Below are 17,458 nucleotides of genomic sequence, written 5' to 3' on the forward strand. Positions count from 1 at the left end.
GATTTTGTGCTTACATCTCTGGAGTGGGACTTGAACCCACAACGCTCTAATCCAGAGATTAAAGTGCTACCCACTGATCCAAGACTGACACATGGAAGCATCGATTTTCGTTTTAGGGAGCATATTTGCAACCCGTGCTCCCATTAAATAATGCTTTGCACTGAAAGCACAGCATTGCTGAATTTATCTTCGTAACTGGTTATGTAGCACTGCCAAAGTTGAATAGAATTATCCTCGTTAATGTAATTTGCTCACTCGAAATGTCACGAGCTCTCTCGTGCTGCTAGACTTTGTATAACAGAAGGATAATCACTCCATCAGAACGTGGGTATTCAGCTAAAGTCGATCAATCAGGTTTTTTTAAATGGTGAAAAAATAAACAAAAGCTACAAGGTGGAACTGCAGATCTCACAAAGTTGTAATATAAGAAACGGGGGTGCCTTAGTTTGAGGGGGTACTTGTGCAGTTGCCTTTTTATTAGTGACACTGGGGCAGCCGAGTGATCCCCTAACGCCACCACACGTTAAAAAAATCCACGCACAGGCATCTTCCACCCTTCAGGATGTAGTTCGGGACCTGGAATATTAGGTCCTTCATTGGAACACCTGTGATCTTATTCTTTTTTTGGCATGGAAGCAAGTCATCTTTGTTTCGAGGGACCGTCTATGATGATGATGATTTAAAATAGGCAACTGAATCTCCAACTTCTCTGCAAACTCCACATTTAAATAACATGAAGATTAATGACATAATAAGACAAGGTTTAACCTCAGCAGGACAGTCAGCTGTCTGACATTGAGCAACAGCGATGAGCTGCCCAAAGTAATCAGGTCACAAGTCATTGTTCACAACGGCTCCGGAGAGAACAAAAAGCAAATGGCGTGCAATCCACCGCTCAAAACGGAGTGGAGCGAGGGCAGAAATCGATATCACCCCGCCCAGGCTTGGAGCTGTCAATCAATGGTCACGTGGTATTGTGGCCGGCTGAATCCTCTCAGTAATTAGCTGTGCCTGTAAAAAGATTTGAAAAGCTTGGAAAACTCCTGGCCCAGGCGAGCAGCAAAGGACACGAATATTGTCCGGAGATGCCTGCCTATACTATCGAGCACAAGCCTTGCTGAGCCCTTTCTTGTGTAGCTTGGACTCATCATCATCATCATCATAGGCAGTCCCTCAGAATCGAGGAAACTTGCTTCCACTCCTGAAGTGAGTTCTTTGGTGGCTGAACAGTCCAGTACGAGAGCCACAGACCTTTTCACAGGTGGGACAGATAGTCGTTGAGGGAAGAGGTGGGTGGACTGGTTTGCCGCACGCTCGTTCCGCTGTCTGCACTTGATTTCTGCATGTTCTCGACATTGAGACGCGAGGTGCTCAGCGCCCTCTTGGACTAGCCAGCAGGTGACTGAGGTACCAAGTGGCTGACATAAAAGTGCTGTTGGGGAGGAGTTAAACTAATATGGCAGGGGGATGGGAACCAATGCAGGGAGACAGAGGGAAACAAAATGGAGACAGAAGCAAAAGACAGAAAGGAGATGAGTAAAAGTGGAGGGCAGAGAAACCCAAGGCAACAAACAAAAAGGGCCACTGTACAGCAAAATTCTAAAGGGTCAAAGTGCAATAAAAGGGCAAGCCTGAAAGCTCGGTGCCTCAAGGCGAGGAGTATGCGGAACCCAGGAGAGGGCTCTGAGCTAGTTAGAGTGGGTGAGAGCGCAGATGAACAGGACCCCAAGAAAGAATGCAAAAGGCAGCAGGCAACAGAGCAAAGTAGCACTGGGGTAAGTGTAAACCACAAGGTGATAGGAAGGGACAATATGTATGAATATAAAGGAGCTGCAGGAGGGGTTAAAACTAAAAATCATGGTTTAAAAACTAGTATTAAAACACTCTACCTAAACGCCCACAGCATTCGAAATAAAGTAAATGAGTTGATGGCATAAATCATTACAAATGGGTATGATTTGGTGGCCATTACAGAAACGTGGTTGCAGGGTGGCCAAGACTGGGAATTAAACATGCAGGGTGTTGTAGGCCTTAGGCACCCTAGGGCAACGGCACCTGTAGAATAAGGTTAGAACTAAATATGTAACTTATACCATAAAATGGCTACCCGTGAAGCCTCAAGGGATTTCTGTTAGCTGAAATAATTGTTGTTTCCCACACACAGGCAAACTCTGCAGGTGTCTCTAATCAGCCAGGCCTCAGGACTAAATGTTCTGGTGAAAGTAAGGACAATACGACTCTGTAGCAGGATTGAGAAAAGGAGGCTACCCAAAGACAGCACCCAAGGACAGTAAGATAAGGGGGGCCTGGACCATGTTACAAGATACATGAGTCATTCCTAGCAACACACCCCTTAGCAACACACCTCTTAGCAACACATCTCTTAGCAACACATGAGCCACTTTATGTTTAGAAACTAACTCTATCTATTGGTCTAATTGAATTTATAGTCTATATGATTGGATAGTATCCAGCCGAAATGGTGCTGATGTAACTGTAGTAAACTGTTGTAAAACATATAAAAATCCATGAAACCCTTTGTTCGGTGGAGAGTGGAATGCCTGGAGTTAACCAGAGGCTCTCTCCCCACCGGTGTAATAAAGGCTGCATTGGCGTTGGAACCGACTCTGAGTGTTGAGTGATTCTTCTGATAAAACACTAACACTAACAGTGGCGTAGTCGGCAGGATTTCCCGGAGTCACTGGACGCCCTTGGAAAAACCCGGGTGAGTATAAAAAACGATTTTTAATTATAAAGGGTGCGGAAGGTGGAAGCCGGTTGATCGACACGAGGAGACAGTCTAATATCTCAAACGCCTAGCCTGAGCCTGAATTAAGAGGACTTTTGTCCCACATGACAGCCAGGAACCAAGTAGGCGTAGGGAACACACTTAGACCGTGGGATCGTGATACCGAGCGACATCTCCCGGACCCAGTAGTGTGATTTGAAAATATACCCCGGAGACCAGGCAGTGCACAGCGACCAACGGAAACTAAACCTGTGAACAGGGTCGGACCAACAAACAAAGTGGTGGTAGGTAGTCGTTAAAGATACGTAGAGCGCTGCGGGAATTGCTTAAACGCGTTTTAAGAATTGTATAAATTTGTGTAACAGCAGACTTGTGACCTGACAGCAGCCCAGATACGGTCTACTACAAGTTGTGTGAGGTAAAAGGCAAACCTCTGAGAGTAGATTCCTAACGGTTCTAGTCCTACCCAGGAATGGCCAATAAAGTAGTAAACTCGATTGGGGATCAGAAGGGTCCCTTACCCGCCATCTGGCGGAAAAGCAAAAGAAACTAATCGAGAAAATGATTAGAGCAGGGTGGGATACTCAGGACCTGCCAGCAGCCCAACGGGAATAGTGAGAGAAGGAACGGAAAGACAAAAAGAAAAAAGGCTGTGGTCTTAATACTGCGAGCCCATGTAAAATTAACATAGGAAGTTAATCAAAAAAAAAACTGATGGTGATTGTCTTAAGTGAAGTATAGATCCAAAAATAGAGCCGGCCAAAACAATTAATAGGAAAGAGAGACTTTTGTGAACGTCTGTTTTAAATGAGAAGTGCCTGTGTGATTTTTTGACAGCGGAATGAATTTTTTTATATTTTCATGTTTCCGAAAGCCTGGTTGGAAGAGGAATGCAGGTGTCTGTTTATTTTAGAAACAGAGTGAAAGTTTTTTTTAACCCTTTGTAGTGTTGTCCTGTATGGGGGAAGTTTTAAGACATTTAAGTTAGAAACGCAGGTGTGGATTTATTCGGATGATACGTTACGGAGCTAGGAAATGTACAAAGGATAGGTTTGTTGAGCAAAAGATAAAAAATACATGGTCCCGGTGGTTAAAAAAAAATAAGAATTTATTTGACGCGCTCATTACTTGTCGAAATAAAACATGCAATAATTGATTACATTGGGTTGAAAGACATAAATTTAGTCTCGGAATGAGATAAAGAATGCTTTTTAAAAAAAAGCTCTGGCAAAAAAAGTTTTAAATAAAGATTGAAATTACAAAGTTTGAATTGGGATTTTGAGATATTCAGAGAAGGCACAGAAAATACTGAGGTGGATTCAAAAAAAAAATTATTAAATTAAATCTGATCAGGTCAAACTCCTGGGCGAGTGGCGAGCTATCTGCGAAGGTGTAAAAGGGACTTTTGAAAAATGTTAAAAGCAGCAAGCTTTAGTAACAACTTTGAAACTGGAGCATTTTGAGATAACGAAAAGCAGCCCTCAAACCCTCAAAGCTGGACTCCATTCCAGTTATGGAGAAAAGAAAAAAATAAAGATGCCACTTTGAAAGTAAACGAATGATTTTAAATTATGAGAAAGTTTCAATACAGTTTGAAAAGATTTCCAAAATGGACAGTGTTTATCAAGAAAAGTCCCGAACAGTCTAAACAAGCAGGAGGGTTTTGAAGATAACGAGGAGAAAATCTAAGCTATGCGAACTCAGCACAGAAAGAAAAAAAAACTGGGAATTAGAGAATCTTACTGAATTTTTAAATTCTTATAGGAAATGGAACTGGCACGGATGTTTAGATTTTGTGCTGAGAGAGAATTTTTTAAAAAAAATTGAATTTCAATAAACAAAATTGCTATTGTATGTGTGGTCTCGTTTTAAATCAATTTTTTTTAAAATTCTTTGGCAAGTACTTGAATTAGAAGCTAAGAAAACATTGGAGTTTACTCTAAAATGCTGTCTTCCCTGATGAGAAGATTTTTATTATGACCACTTTACTAATGATTTATGCTGTTTAACGGATTCCTAATTTCTAAGCAAGTTTTGAAGGCACAAAGACTTTTTTTTTTCAAATGATTACGTGAAGTCACGTAATGACAGCAGGTCTTCTTACAAACCTGGAAAGGAGTTAACCCTTTCCATTGACAGCTGTTTTATACTGGACATTATTAATTTGGATTTCTTAATAAAATAAAGAAGACTCACCTGACAGACAGAGGAAATGGTGGGATATTCAGAATAAAAATAAAACGGAACTAGCTGGTCAAGAGTTAAAAGCTAAGATAAACAGGCTGGAAGAGATGTTTAAAAAAAAAACGGGACTAGACGGATAGTGCAGTGCGCAGCCATAGCACCATCACCTATGGCAATAGAGCCAATGTACCCCACGGTGGGTAGGTGTAGTCTACAAACCCAACCTAACGGTAAAGCAGACAACGATGTTTGGAGGAATAATGGTGGCATTGGTGTTGATTGGAGTTTGGATAATATTTAGATGGGTCATCGTGCAGACTCAAGCACAGCAGGATCAAACGCAAAACCGACGGCAGCCCAGACAGGGACAAGAAGTGATAGAGATAGTACGACTATAAAGAATATGGTTAACCTAATCCTTACCTTCGATTCCACAGAGTGACAGCGACACAAGTAGACCAGAACCTAACACCTGGTGACGACCAGGCTATCTGTTTAAAATTTTCAGATAAAACACTCACCAAGATGGGACCGCAGTGGTGATTCCGACTCTGGGGACTCATGATACTGGGAACCTCAAGACCCACGCAAACACTGGATGATACCAACGGATTGCAGCGCACTCAGGAAATAAACAACTACATGAACTATGGAGTCTTGTTTAATTTAACGGATGGAATGTGCATTCCAGCAGCCAAGGACTGGAGCAAGGACAGGACTTATTTTAATGCATGGTTATAATCAGTCATCCGCAAAAAGGGAGTGGGGCTGTGTGGTTACTACGAGGAGGTGGGGGCGGCTGCAATATCATTGTATGTATGCTTCTCACCCCCTCCGACAACGCGCCCCATAAGAACCACTACATTGCCCGAGGAACTGCCTTGTCCCATAACTACTAAGGGACCAGAAAATGGGATTGTAATGTACAATGAAGGGGAATTATTGTATGATAACGTTAAACATGAAATTGTGCCTGTCCTGATCAATATTTCAGGCATCCAGATGCCGGAATACTGTACAGAACAGTCAAGGAAAATGTACAATGTATTAAGTAAAGTTGTAATGCAGCAGGCTGCCGATGCAATGGGTGCCAGTAGATTCCGAGGACAGGGGTCAGCCCCCAGGATAAAGAGGGAAATAGTTAATGATATTGCTACCGTTTTCAATACAGGGACCTCCGTAGTAAACTCGATAGATATACAAGGGTTAAATGAGAGGGTGGAGCAGCTTAGAGGGGTGATGAAGGGGTTATTAGAGAGGGTGAAGAAAAACCAGGAAGACCAAGCCAACCTAGGAAAGGAGGGTGCCGAAATCCAGTTGGATGGCATCTCAGTCCTGGAAGCTCACGCCAAAACCATTTGGCTCAGGTGGCAAACCAGAGGGGGACTCTGGATAATTGTACTCTGAAGGGACTGACCCGAGTATACCCAGCAATTCCAGACTGCCAGATGGGAAGGAATACTAGGATAGGGATAGTCCTGATGATCCCTATAGCCACGCCGGACTCAGGGCCGTTACCCCTGTACCAACTAGAGAATATCGGAGTAATACGGGAAAATGTCTCCATACGTTACTATCTGACCACCACCTCCGCCGTTCGTGGTAACAACATACTTACCGGGATTTCCCTAACAGAATGCAAGCAAAGGGGGGAGATCACAGTATGCCCTCACCCAGTAGGCCGAGGTGAGCTAGACGAGTGCGGGTTTAACTGAACCGATGGGTGTGTACTAGAAATAGTGCCCGCATACATGCACTTTGCGAGGGCAGGCTACGGAGGGAAAGGAAGCTACTGCGTCTCTATTACTGAGCGTTCATACCAATATAATGACCTGCAGTGCCCAATACCACAGCCGAACTTTTGCTTTACGCCACTACGACCTGTCACGATCGGGCAAGCACATATCACCCAGGTTAGACACCGGAAGCCCAAAGTTATTAATGTATCCGAGCAGCTCCACGATAATTTGCAGGATTATGACGAGCCAGATCAGGTCCCTAGCCCACATCTAACCGAAGTATTACGGGAATTGAGGCTCAGGGTGGGTCAATCCGTAAAGCTCTACCATCAACTGCAAACTAAAATCAAAGTACTGGAAGAAGATATCGATGTAGACTTACAAAATCAGAGTTGGTGGAGAAAGGTCTGGGACTGGGGAATGAACGTGAGCATCCATCCTTGGATTCGAATTATATCACACATACTGGTCAGAGTACAGCTAGTTTTAGCATTGACATGGGGCATCATGGCTTGCCGGTCTTGCAGATATAATGCACAACAATGGAGGTTAAACACCAAAGCTCAGATAAGCAAGGAGATTCATGTAATAGGCGAAAGGGATAATTCGAACGATATTGATTTGATCTAAACAACTGGGACTCCTGAAATTGGGTGACTGGCCAGCACATTGAAGCAGGGAGTACCGGGTGATACAAAACTATAACAAATTATAATTAGGGTTGGTTAAAGGGGGACAAGGACTAGTCCCTTTACCGAAAGGAGGGAATTGTTGTAGGCATTAGGCACCCTAGGGCAACGGCACCTGTAGTATAAGGTTAGAACTAAATATGTAACTTGTACCATAAAATGGCTACCCGTGAAGCCTCAAGGGATTTCTGTTAGCTGAAATAATTGTTGTTTCCCACACACAGGCAAACTCTGCAGGTGTCTCTAATCAGCCAGGCCTCAGGACTAAATGTTCTGGTGAAAGTAAGGACAATACGACTCTGTAGCAGGATTGAGATAAGGAGGCTACCCAAAGACAGCACCCAAGGACAGTAAGATAAGGGAGGCCTGAACCATGTTACAAGATACATGAGTCATTCCTAGCAACACACCCCTTAGCAACACATCTCTTAGCAACACATCTCTTAGCAACACATGAGCCACTTTATGTTTAGAAACTAACTCTATCTATTGGTCTAATTGAATTTATAATCTATATGATTGGATAGTATCCAGCTGAAATGGTGCTGATGTAACTGTAGTAAACTGTTGTAAAACATATAAAAATCCATGAAACCCTTTGTTCGGTGGAGAGTGGAATGCCTGGAGTTAACCAGAGGCTCTCTCCCCACCGGTGTAATAAAGGCTGCATTGGCGTTGGAACCGACTCTGAGTGTTGAGTGATTCTTCTCTAACACGAACACGAACACAGGGGTATCTGACAATTCGGAAGGATAGACAAGAAGGGAAAGGAGGTGGGGTAGGTCTGTTAATAAAGGATGATATCAGGGCAGTTGTGAGAGATGATATTGGCTCCAATGAACAAAATGTTGAATAATTGTGGGTGGAGATTAGAGATAGTAAGGGGAAAAAGTCACTGATGGGCGTAGTTTATAGGCCTCCAAATAATAACTTCACAGTGGGGCGGACAATAATCAAGGGAATAATAGAGGTGTGTGAAAAAGGAACGGCAGTAATCATGGGGGATTTTAACCTACATATCGATTGGTCAAATCAAATCGCACGGGGTGGCCTGGAGGAGGAATTCATAGAATGCATACGGGATTGTTTCTTAGAACAGTATGTTACAGAACCTACAAGAGAGCAAGCTATCTTAGATCTGGTCCTGTGTAATGAGACAGGAATAATAAACGATCTCCTAGTAAAAGATCCTCTTGGAATGAGTGATCACAGTATGGTTGAATTTGTAATACAGATTGAGGGTGAGGAAGTAGTGTCTCAAATGAGCGTATTATGCTTAAACAAAGGGGACTACAGTGAGATGAGGGCAGAGTTGGCTAAAGTAGACTGGAAACACAGACTAAACGGTGGCACAATTGAGGAACAGTGGAGGACTTTTAAGGAGCTCTTTCATAGTGCTCAACAAAAATATATTCAGTGAAAAAGAAGGGCGGTAAGAGAAGGGATAACCAGTCATGGATAACCAAGGAAATAAAGGAGAGTATCAAATTAAAAACCAATGCGTATAAGGTGGCCAAGGTTAGTGGGAAACTAGAAGATTGGGAAAATTTTAAACGACAGCAAAGAATGTCTAAGAAAGCAATAAAGAAAGGAAAGATAGATTATGAAAGTAAACTTGCGCAAAACATAAAAACAGATAGTAAAAGCTTTTACCGATATATAAAACGGATAAGAGTGACTAAAGTAAATGTTGCTCCCTTAGAAGATGAGAAGGGGGATTTAATAATGGGAAATGTGGAAATGGCTGCGACCGTAAACAATTATTTTGCTTCGGTCTTCACAGTGGAAGACACAAGAACCATGCCAAAAATTATTGGTCACGGGAATGTTGGAAGGGAGGACCTTGAGACAATCACTATCACTAGCGGGGTAGTGCTGGACAGGCTAATGGGACTCAAGGTAGACAAGTTCCCTGGTCTGGATGAAATACATCCCAGGGTATTAAAAGAGATGGCGGAAGTTATAGCAGATGCATTCGTTATAATCTACCAAAATTCTCTGGACTCTGGGGAGGTACCAGCGGATTAGAAAGCAGCTAATGTAACGCCTCTGTTTAAAAAAGGGGGCAGACAAAAGGCAGGTAACTATAGGCCGGTTAGTTTAACATCTGTAGTGGGGAAAATGCTTGAAGCCATCATTCAGGAAGAAATAGCGGGACATCTAGATAGGAATAGTGCAATCAAGCAGATGCAACATGGATTCATGAAGGGGAAATCATGTGTAACTAATTTACTGGAATTCTTTGAGCATGGTGGATAGAGGTGTACCGATGGATGTGGTGTATTTAGATTTCCAAAAGGCATTCGATAAGGTGCCACACAAAAGGTTACTGCAGAAGATAAAGGTACGCGGAGTCAGAGGAAATGTATTAGCATGGATCGAGAATTGGCTGGCAAACAGAAAGCAGAGAGTCGGGATAAATGGGTCCTTTTCGGATTGGAAATTGGTGGTTAGTGGTGTGCCACAGGGATCGGTGCTGGAACCACAACTGTTTACAATATACATAGATGACCTGGAAGAGGGGACAGAGTGTAGTGTAACAAAATTTGCAGATGACACAAAGATTAGTGGGAAAGCGGGTTGTGTAGAGGACACAGAGAGGCTGCAAAGAGATTTAAATAGGTTAAGCGAATGGGCTAAGGTTTGGCAGATGGAATTCAATGTTGGAAAATGTGAGGTCATCCACCTTGGGAGAAAAAACAGTGAAAGGGAATATTATTTGAACGGGGCGAAATTACAACATGCTGCGGTGCAGAGGGACCTGGGGGTCCTTGTGCATGAATTCCAAAAAGTTAGTTTGCGGGTGCAGCAGGTAATCAGGAAGGCGAATGGAATGTTGGTCTTCATTGCGAGAGGGATGGAGTACAAAAGCAGGGAGGTCCTGCTGCAACTGTATAGGGTATTGGTGAGGCCGCACCTGGAGTACTGCGTGCAGTTTTGGTCACCTTACTTAAGGAAGGATATACTAGCATTGGAAGGGGTACAGAGACGATTCACGAGACTGATTCCGGAGATGAGAAGGTTATCTTATGATGATAGATTGAGTAGACTAGGTCTTTACTCCTTGGAGTTCAGAAGGATGAGGGGTAATCTTATAGAAACATTCAAAATAACGAAAGGGATAGACAAGATAGAGGCAGAGAGGTTGTTTCCACTGGTCGGGGAGACTAGAACTAGGGGGCACAGCCTCAAAATACGGGGGAGACAATTTAAAACCGAGTTGAGAAGGAATTTCTTCTCCCAGAGGATTGTGAATATGTGGAATTCTCTGCCTAAGGAAGCAGTTGAGGCTTGCTCTTTGAATGTATTCAAATCACAGGTAGATAGATTTTTAACCAATAAGGGAATTAAGGGGTATGGGGAGCGGGCGGTTAAGTGGAGCTGAGTCCACGGTCAGATCAGCCATGATCTTTTTGAATGGTGGAGCAGGCTCGAGGGGCTAGATGGCCTACTCCTGTTCCTAATTCTTATGTTCTGAAAAGGAATACTTACATTTATATAGCGCCTTTCACAACCACCCACCATCCCAAAGCACTTTTGGAGTGTAGTCACTGTTGTAATATAGGAAACACCACAGTCAATTTCTGCACAGCAAGCTCCCACAAACAGCAATGTGATAATGACCAAATAATCTGTTTTGGTTATGTTGAGGGATAAATATTGGCTCCAGGACACCAGGGATAACTCCCACTGCTCTTCTTTGAAATAGTGCCATGGGATCTTTTGCGGCCACTTGAGAGAGCAGACAGAGTTTCGGTTTAGCATCTCATCTGAAAGACGACACCTCTGACAGTGCAATCCTACGTCAGCACTACACTGGAGTGTCAGCCTCGATTTTTGTACTCAGGTCTCTGGAATGGGGTTTGAACCCACAACCTTCTGACTCAGAGGCAAGAGTGCTACCCACTGAGCCACAGCTGATAATGCAAGGGAATCCAAAGGTTTTCTATAGGCATATTAACAGTAAAAGGACTACCAGAGGAGCTGTGGGGATAATTCGGGACCACAATGGAGATCTATTGTAGCAGGCAGATAGTGCGGCTGAGGTACTAAACGAGTACTTTGCATCGGCGTTTAGCAAGGGAGAGGACTTTGCTGAAGCTATGGTAAACAGGGAGGTGGTCAGGGTAATGGATGAGCTAAAAATCAATCAAGAGGAGGTACTAGAAAGGCTGGCTGTACTTAAAGTGGATAGGTCACCCGGTCTGGATGGGATGCATCCTGGATTGCTGAGGGAAGGAAGGGTAGAAATTGCAGAGGTGCTGACCACAATTTTCCAATCCTCCTTGGACACAGGGGTGGTGCCAGAGGACTGGAGGATTGCAAATGTTACACCCTTGTTGAAGAAAAAGGATAAACCTAGCAATTGCAGGCCAGTCGGTTTAACTTCGGTGATGGGGAAGGTTTCAAAAACAATAATCCGAGAGAAAATTAACAGTCACTTGGACAAGCATGGACTAAGAAAGGAGAGCCAGCATGGATCTGTTGACGGCAAATCCTGTTTGACTAACTTCGTTGAGTTTTTTGATGATGTAACAGAGAGGGTGGATGAGGGCACTGTGGTTGATGTTGTGTATATGGACTTTCAAAAGGCATTTGATAAAGTACCACATAATAGGCTTATTTTGCTCACAATAAAGGATGAAACTGAGTACAGTATGCAATGAGTGTGACCTTAGCTCCTTTAATTAGACTCCAGAGTGCAGGTACAGCGTGGGAGGCCTGCTTATATACAGTGCTCCCAAGGGATGCTGGAATCCCTTGGGACTCCAACAGGTAGGCCCTCTGGTGGTGGTGTAATACAGATTGCCAAGGGTTACATACATAACAAGGCTTGTTAGCAAAATTAAAGCCCATGGGATAAACGGGACAGTGGCAGCATGGATACACGATTAGCGAAGGGATAGAAAACAGAGAGCTGTGGTGAATGGCTGTTTTCCGGACTGGAGGGAGTCAATGGTTCATAAATATAAATACAAGTTGTTGTTGTTGTTGTTGTTGTTGTTGTCTGGAGCTCTCACGTTGCCCAGGACCGTTTTTTCAAATTGGAGATTTTGCGCATGTGTGAAATTTTGAATGGGCCGCACGGCCTCTTAAAGGGACCTCGCACCCAATAATAAATTCGGGGAAACATTGGAGGAAGATAACAGTGATGTTTCCCATGGTTCAGGACTAGGACCACTACTGTTTTTCATATACATTCATGACTTGGAGGTACAGGGTTGAATTTCACAATTTGCAAATGACATGAAACTTCGAAGTGTAGCAAACAGTGAGGAAGACAGTGATAGACTTTGAGGACACAGACAGGCTGGTGGAACGGGCGGACACATGGCAGATGAAATTCAACGCAGAAAAGTATGAGATGATGCATTTTTGTAGGAAGAATGAGGAGAGACAATACAAATGAAATGATGCAATTGTAAAGGTGCAAGAACAGAGAGACCTGGGAGTATTTGTGCACAAACCTTTGAAGGTGGCAGGACAGGTTAACAAAGCAGTAAATAAAGCATATGGGATCCTGGGCTTTATAAATGGAGGCCAAAATTGCCCCTTCTGATAAGGCGGCGGCCACAGGGAGGCGCGAAATGGCCGCCGAAACTCCGCGGAGGGGCCGTCACTTTGGAAATTGCTCTTCCTCGGGTTTGGAGCAGTGTCCGGGACCGCTCTGCCTGATTTCCCATCGCGGCGTGCACATACCGACCCCTCACCGACCGGCGGGGACCCCCTTGGGAAATTGCCCCTTTCTTGGTATTGCCCCGTGGGAGTGGCCCTGCCGCCGATTGGTGCCCCCGAGAGCTTGTGCTGTCGGTACACTCTCTGTGGCCTGGCAGCTCAGATGCCCTTAAAGGGGAGGGCGCACTGCCGTGGCCACCATGTTATATTTTTTTTGTCGGCCGACTGCCAGGTCGATCCGACAATTATGGCCACGGGTTCAGCCGGACTGCCAACAGGCAGCCTGGCACCGCCTCTTGGATTCTCTTCCAACACCGAGAAGCTAAGTCTGCAGTAACTAATTATTATAAGGATTTATATATAAATCCAAGGACAATCTTTCGGAATTAGTATCACTGGCCTGCTAGTTGCATGTGTTGCGTTGTGATACTTGGCCAATGGGCTAGGTTCCCACAGGTAAACATTACCTCAGAAAACTGACTCTATCGTATTCCTCAGGACAGATTTCAAGTTTGTCACAACAAATGTAACCCTAAAATTGGAACCGAACCTGATCTCAAAAACAGTGATGGTTTAGAGCGCCCATGGCTCTGCAATTTATGCAGACATGAGACTCTTAAACACAACATTACAGATTCTGAAATATCCATGTAAACATAACGCTGGGTTTATATTTCACAATTGGGTTCCTTAATGATTGAGATAGGTGTTTCTCTGTTGTTATTGTTTTAGTCTGCAGTGGACTTCTCAAACTCACTATTGGCACGTGGGAAGCATTTCTTTAGATCGTGGGCCAGGAATTTTGTGGCAGAGGAGAGTTGCGCCTCAAATGGGAAAAATAAACACCCATGGCATAAACCCTCTCAACGAGAAGGCCTCACACGATAGGGCTGCGCTGACAGGAGAAATGGAAAACCCACCCACTGCCTCCCTCATAAATGCCACTGGACCAAGACCTAGCTCGGTCAAGCCCGTGTGGTGGCTGGTGTGCAACGGCCACCACACACTAAAAAAATCCACGCACAGGCATCTTCCACCCTCCAAGTTTTAGTTCGGGGCCTGGAATATTAGGTCATTCATTGAAACACCTGGGAACTTTTTGACGTGGAAGCAAGGGATTCGAGGGACTGCCTATGATGATGATGAAATGAACATAGACAAGAACCTTTCAAGAAGAAAATTGTTCGACTTTACATCTCCGTTGCTTCATTTCTGTGATAAACTTTCCAGTAAACTAGCTTTATAATACTGTTAACTTTATTAATTAGTAAAAGGTTTGACATTCAGCAATCTGAAAGAAAATCATACATTTTTGACATGGCAATGGAGACCTCAGATGAAATATTTAACAACTGATTCCCTAAAATTGAGATTGCTTGCAGCAAGAGTGCAGCTATGTTTAGCAGCAAATGTTAACGTTGTGTCGGCTGTATTTGGTTCCCGGACGGCATTTCCAGCTGTCGAGGTACTTTTGAAAGTATCCCGGCGGCTCAATGGGGTCCCTCTCGGCCACAGCCGTGAGGCTTACCCACAGCATCCAATGAATGGTGTTCAGCCAGCGATGGAGATGGACAACCAATCACGCAGGAATAGAGGGAAAAACTCTCCTTCACCTATAAAAAATAACCTTGCCAGATTGACACCAATGGAACCAATTAACCAATTCAGAGTGACGTGCTCGTCACAGACACGTCCTTTTTTAAATTCATTCTCAAGATGTGGGCATCACCTGCAAGGCCAGCATTTATCGCCAATCCCTAGTTGCCCTGAGAAGGATGCGATACAACTGAGTGGCTTGCTAGGACACTTCAGCGGGCACATTGGTGTGGGACTGGAGTTATATTTAGGCCAGACCAGGTAAGATCAGCAGGATTCCTTCCTTGAAGGATATCTCCATGAAGACTTGGGTCTCCGCTAGGCACTGAAGTTACAATCGTAGATCTATGAGCTGGGTATTGACTGCTGGGCCCTATCTAAGCACACTTAATCATTTTCAGTCTGCCTCTGGTTGTAGACCTCACATTTTACAGCTATACTTGGATTTAAATATTGTAAGAAAATGGTGCATTGGCAAGCTAGGAAGGAATAACTGGCGTAATCAAAGTGACGCACGATAGTTTAGACATTTTGCCTCACAGGGACCGACATAGTGGCATTTCTGTCCTATTTTAAATTAACTCAACAATAAACCTCGTGCTAACAGAAAAGCAATGTTGGCAATGAGCCCACTGTTGGCCGAGAATCAGGGACAATCACTAATGCTATCTATCAAGTGCTAAACCCACTCATCTTTTCAGAAATCCGATTGCAGATTTATATTCAGACATAGAAAGTATTTAGAACAGTGCGCCTGACCTTGGAACAGACGCTGGAAAAACAATCCAATATACTCCAATTCTAGCCTCTTGAGATACGACTTTTTTTCAATGAACGGACGGAGGAATTCTGCAACAGGATGAATCGCAGTGCCCTCTCTAGTCACGACGTGGTCCCTCTACTCCAGAAATCTTGATAATTGCCATGTGATTTGAGTGTGAAGACAGATGATAAGGGTCTCCCGTGCTTGTTAACACTGTAACTAAACATCTGGCAATTTCAGTCCCCGATACTGAATCACAAATGGCCGGATTATTGTTAAAAATTCCAAAGTCATGTGGCATTGCCTTTTCAGGTAAAATTAATACGCCTAAAGTTTCAGAAACTTCACAGTGAAAAGACACACACAAACATCCTGGACGAAGAATTAGCCAGAACACCTCTGGTGGCTTAGGACTACTCTAGAATTAGTTACATAAACACTATTTGGACACATGCGGAGGGGGGCTGCTAACAATGTACAAGACTGTAACATACTTTTCTGTTTAGCAGAGAGTGCTGGAGCACAAAGAAGATACAATGTCCATGCTTTGACATTTACACATATGTCCCGTTTAGCACTCGGGTTTAACCAAACCAGGCCCATTTGAAAATGTGCACGTGATATTTTTTTTCTAATGGTTACAGAAAAGACAAAATCTGACTTAATTACATGAAAGCGCTTTCTGCTTCTGCGGCACACAGTCACTTTGTAAAGGGAAGAAGGCAGGACAAAACTGAAAGTTATGCATCAGTGCACGTAAGGGTGTTCTTAAGCATAGGACTGAACTCCCTTTTCCTTCAGACGTTCTGTTATAGACAGTCTCTTGTTTCCAATTCCGAAAGGAACATCCAGCAGAATTAAGGCTGCCGCTGGCTCTCACACGGCGGATGTGGCTGTGGGTTCGCCGCTGAGGCTTTCGACGATGTCGTCCCTTTTCAGTTTCCGTAGAGCAGTGCAAAGCTCATCCGTGGTGGCAGAGTCCTTGGCCGCCCAGTCGGAGAGGAGGGCCCGCACCGGGTGCTCCTCCTGCTTGAAAGTGTCTATATGCTCCTCATCGTAGCCCAGCAACCCAGCCAGGTTGCACCATTCGGCCTCCTCCTCGCAACTGTTTAGCAGTTGCTCCACCTCCTCCTGCTTATGGGGTGGGAGGGCGTTGTAAAGGCCTGGCTCTGCTCGTGCAGCTGCAAACAGAAGAGAAAAACGCCATTAAGTGACACGGCAGTGGCGAGGAGAATACCCCAGCATATCGTTCCCTTAGAATTCAAGCAACAACAACAACAACTTGTATTTATATAGCACCTTTAAAGTAGTAAAACGTCCCAAGCAGCAGAAGTACCTGGTGCAGGGGAAGCGTTATGTCATAGAAACATAGAAAATAGTGCCATTCTGCCCTTCGAGCCTGCACCACCATTCAATGTGATCATGGCTGATCATGCAACTTCAGTACCCCATTCCTGCTTTCTCTCCATACCTCTTGATCCCTTTAGCCGTAAGGGCCACATCTAACTCCCTTTTGAATATATCTAATGAACTGGCCTCAACAACTTTCTGTGGTAGAGAATTCCACAGGTTTACAGTTCTCTGAGTGAAGAAGTTTCTACTCATCTAGGTCATAAATGGCTTACCCTTTATCCTTAGACTGTGACCCCTGGTTCTGGACTTCCCCAACATCGGGAACATTCTTCCTGCATCTAACCTGTCCAATCCTGTCAGAATTTTATATGTTTCTTTGAGATCCCCTCTCATTCTTCTAAATTCCAGTGAATATAAGCCTAGTCGATCCAGTCTTTCTTCATATGTCAGTCCTGCCATCCCGGGAATCAGTCTGGTGAACCTCCGCTGCACTCCCTCAATAGCAAGAATGTCCTTCCTCAGATTAGGAGACCAAAACTGCACACAATACTCAAGGTGTGGTCTCATCAAGGGCCTGTACAACTGCAGTAAGACCATGGCCAGTTGGATTTTGAACATTTCAGCTCCAGTGGATAACTTCAGACTTATCCATATTATACTGCATCTGCCATGCATTTGCTCACTCACCTAATCTGTCCAAGTCACCCTG

At 44.1% G+C, this 17,458-nt stretch overlaps 1 protein-coding gene across 1 annotated transcript in view; it reads right to left on the bottom strand.

Annotated features, from left to right (window-relative positions):
* Nucleotides 1-14,360: 14,360 nt before the first annotated feature.
* ngfrb (nerve growth factor receptor b) overlaps nt 14,361-17,458 on the bottom strand; it is a 180,362-nt gene continuing 177,264 nt past the window's right edge. The window contains exon 6 of the mRNA XM_070864031.1: nt 14,361-16,577. Coding sequence (XP_070720132.1) covers nt 16,273-16,577 — 305 coding nt within the window. The 3' untranslated portion in view covers nt 14,361-16,272. The remainder of the gene's footprint in view (nt 16,578-17,458) is intronic.

Source organism: Pristiophorus japonicus, chromosome 21 (assembly GCF_044704955.1).
Source record: "Pristiophorus japonicus isolate sPriJap1 chromosome 21, sPriJap1.hap1, whole genome shotgun sequence".
In the NCBI taxonomy this organism is placed as follows: Eukaryota; Metazoa; Chordata; class Chondrichthyes; family Pristiophoridae; genus Pristiophorus; species Pristiophorus japonicus.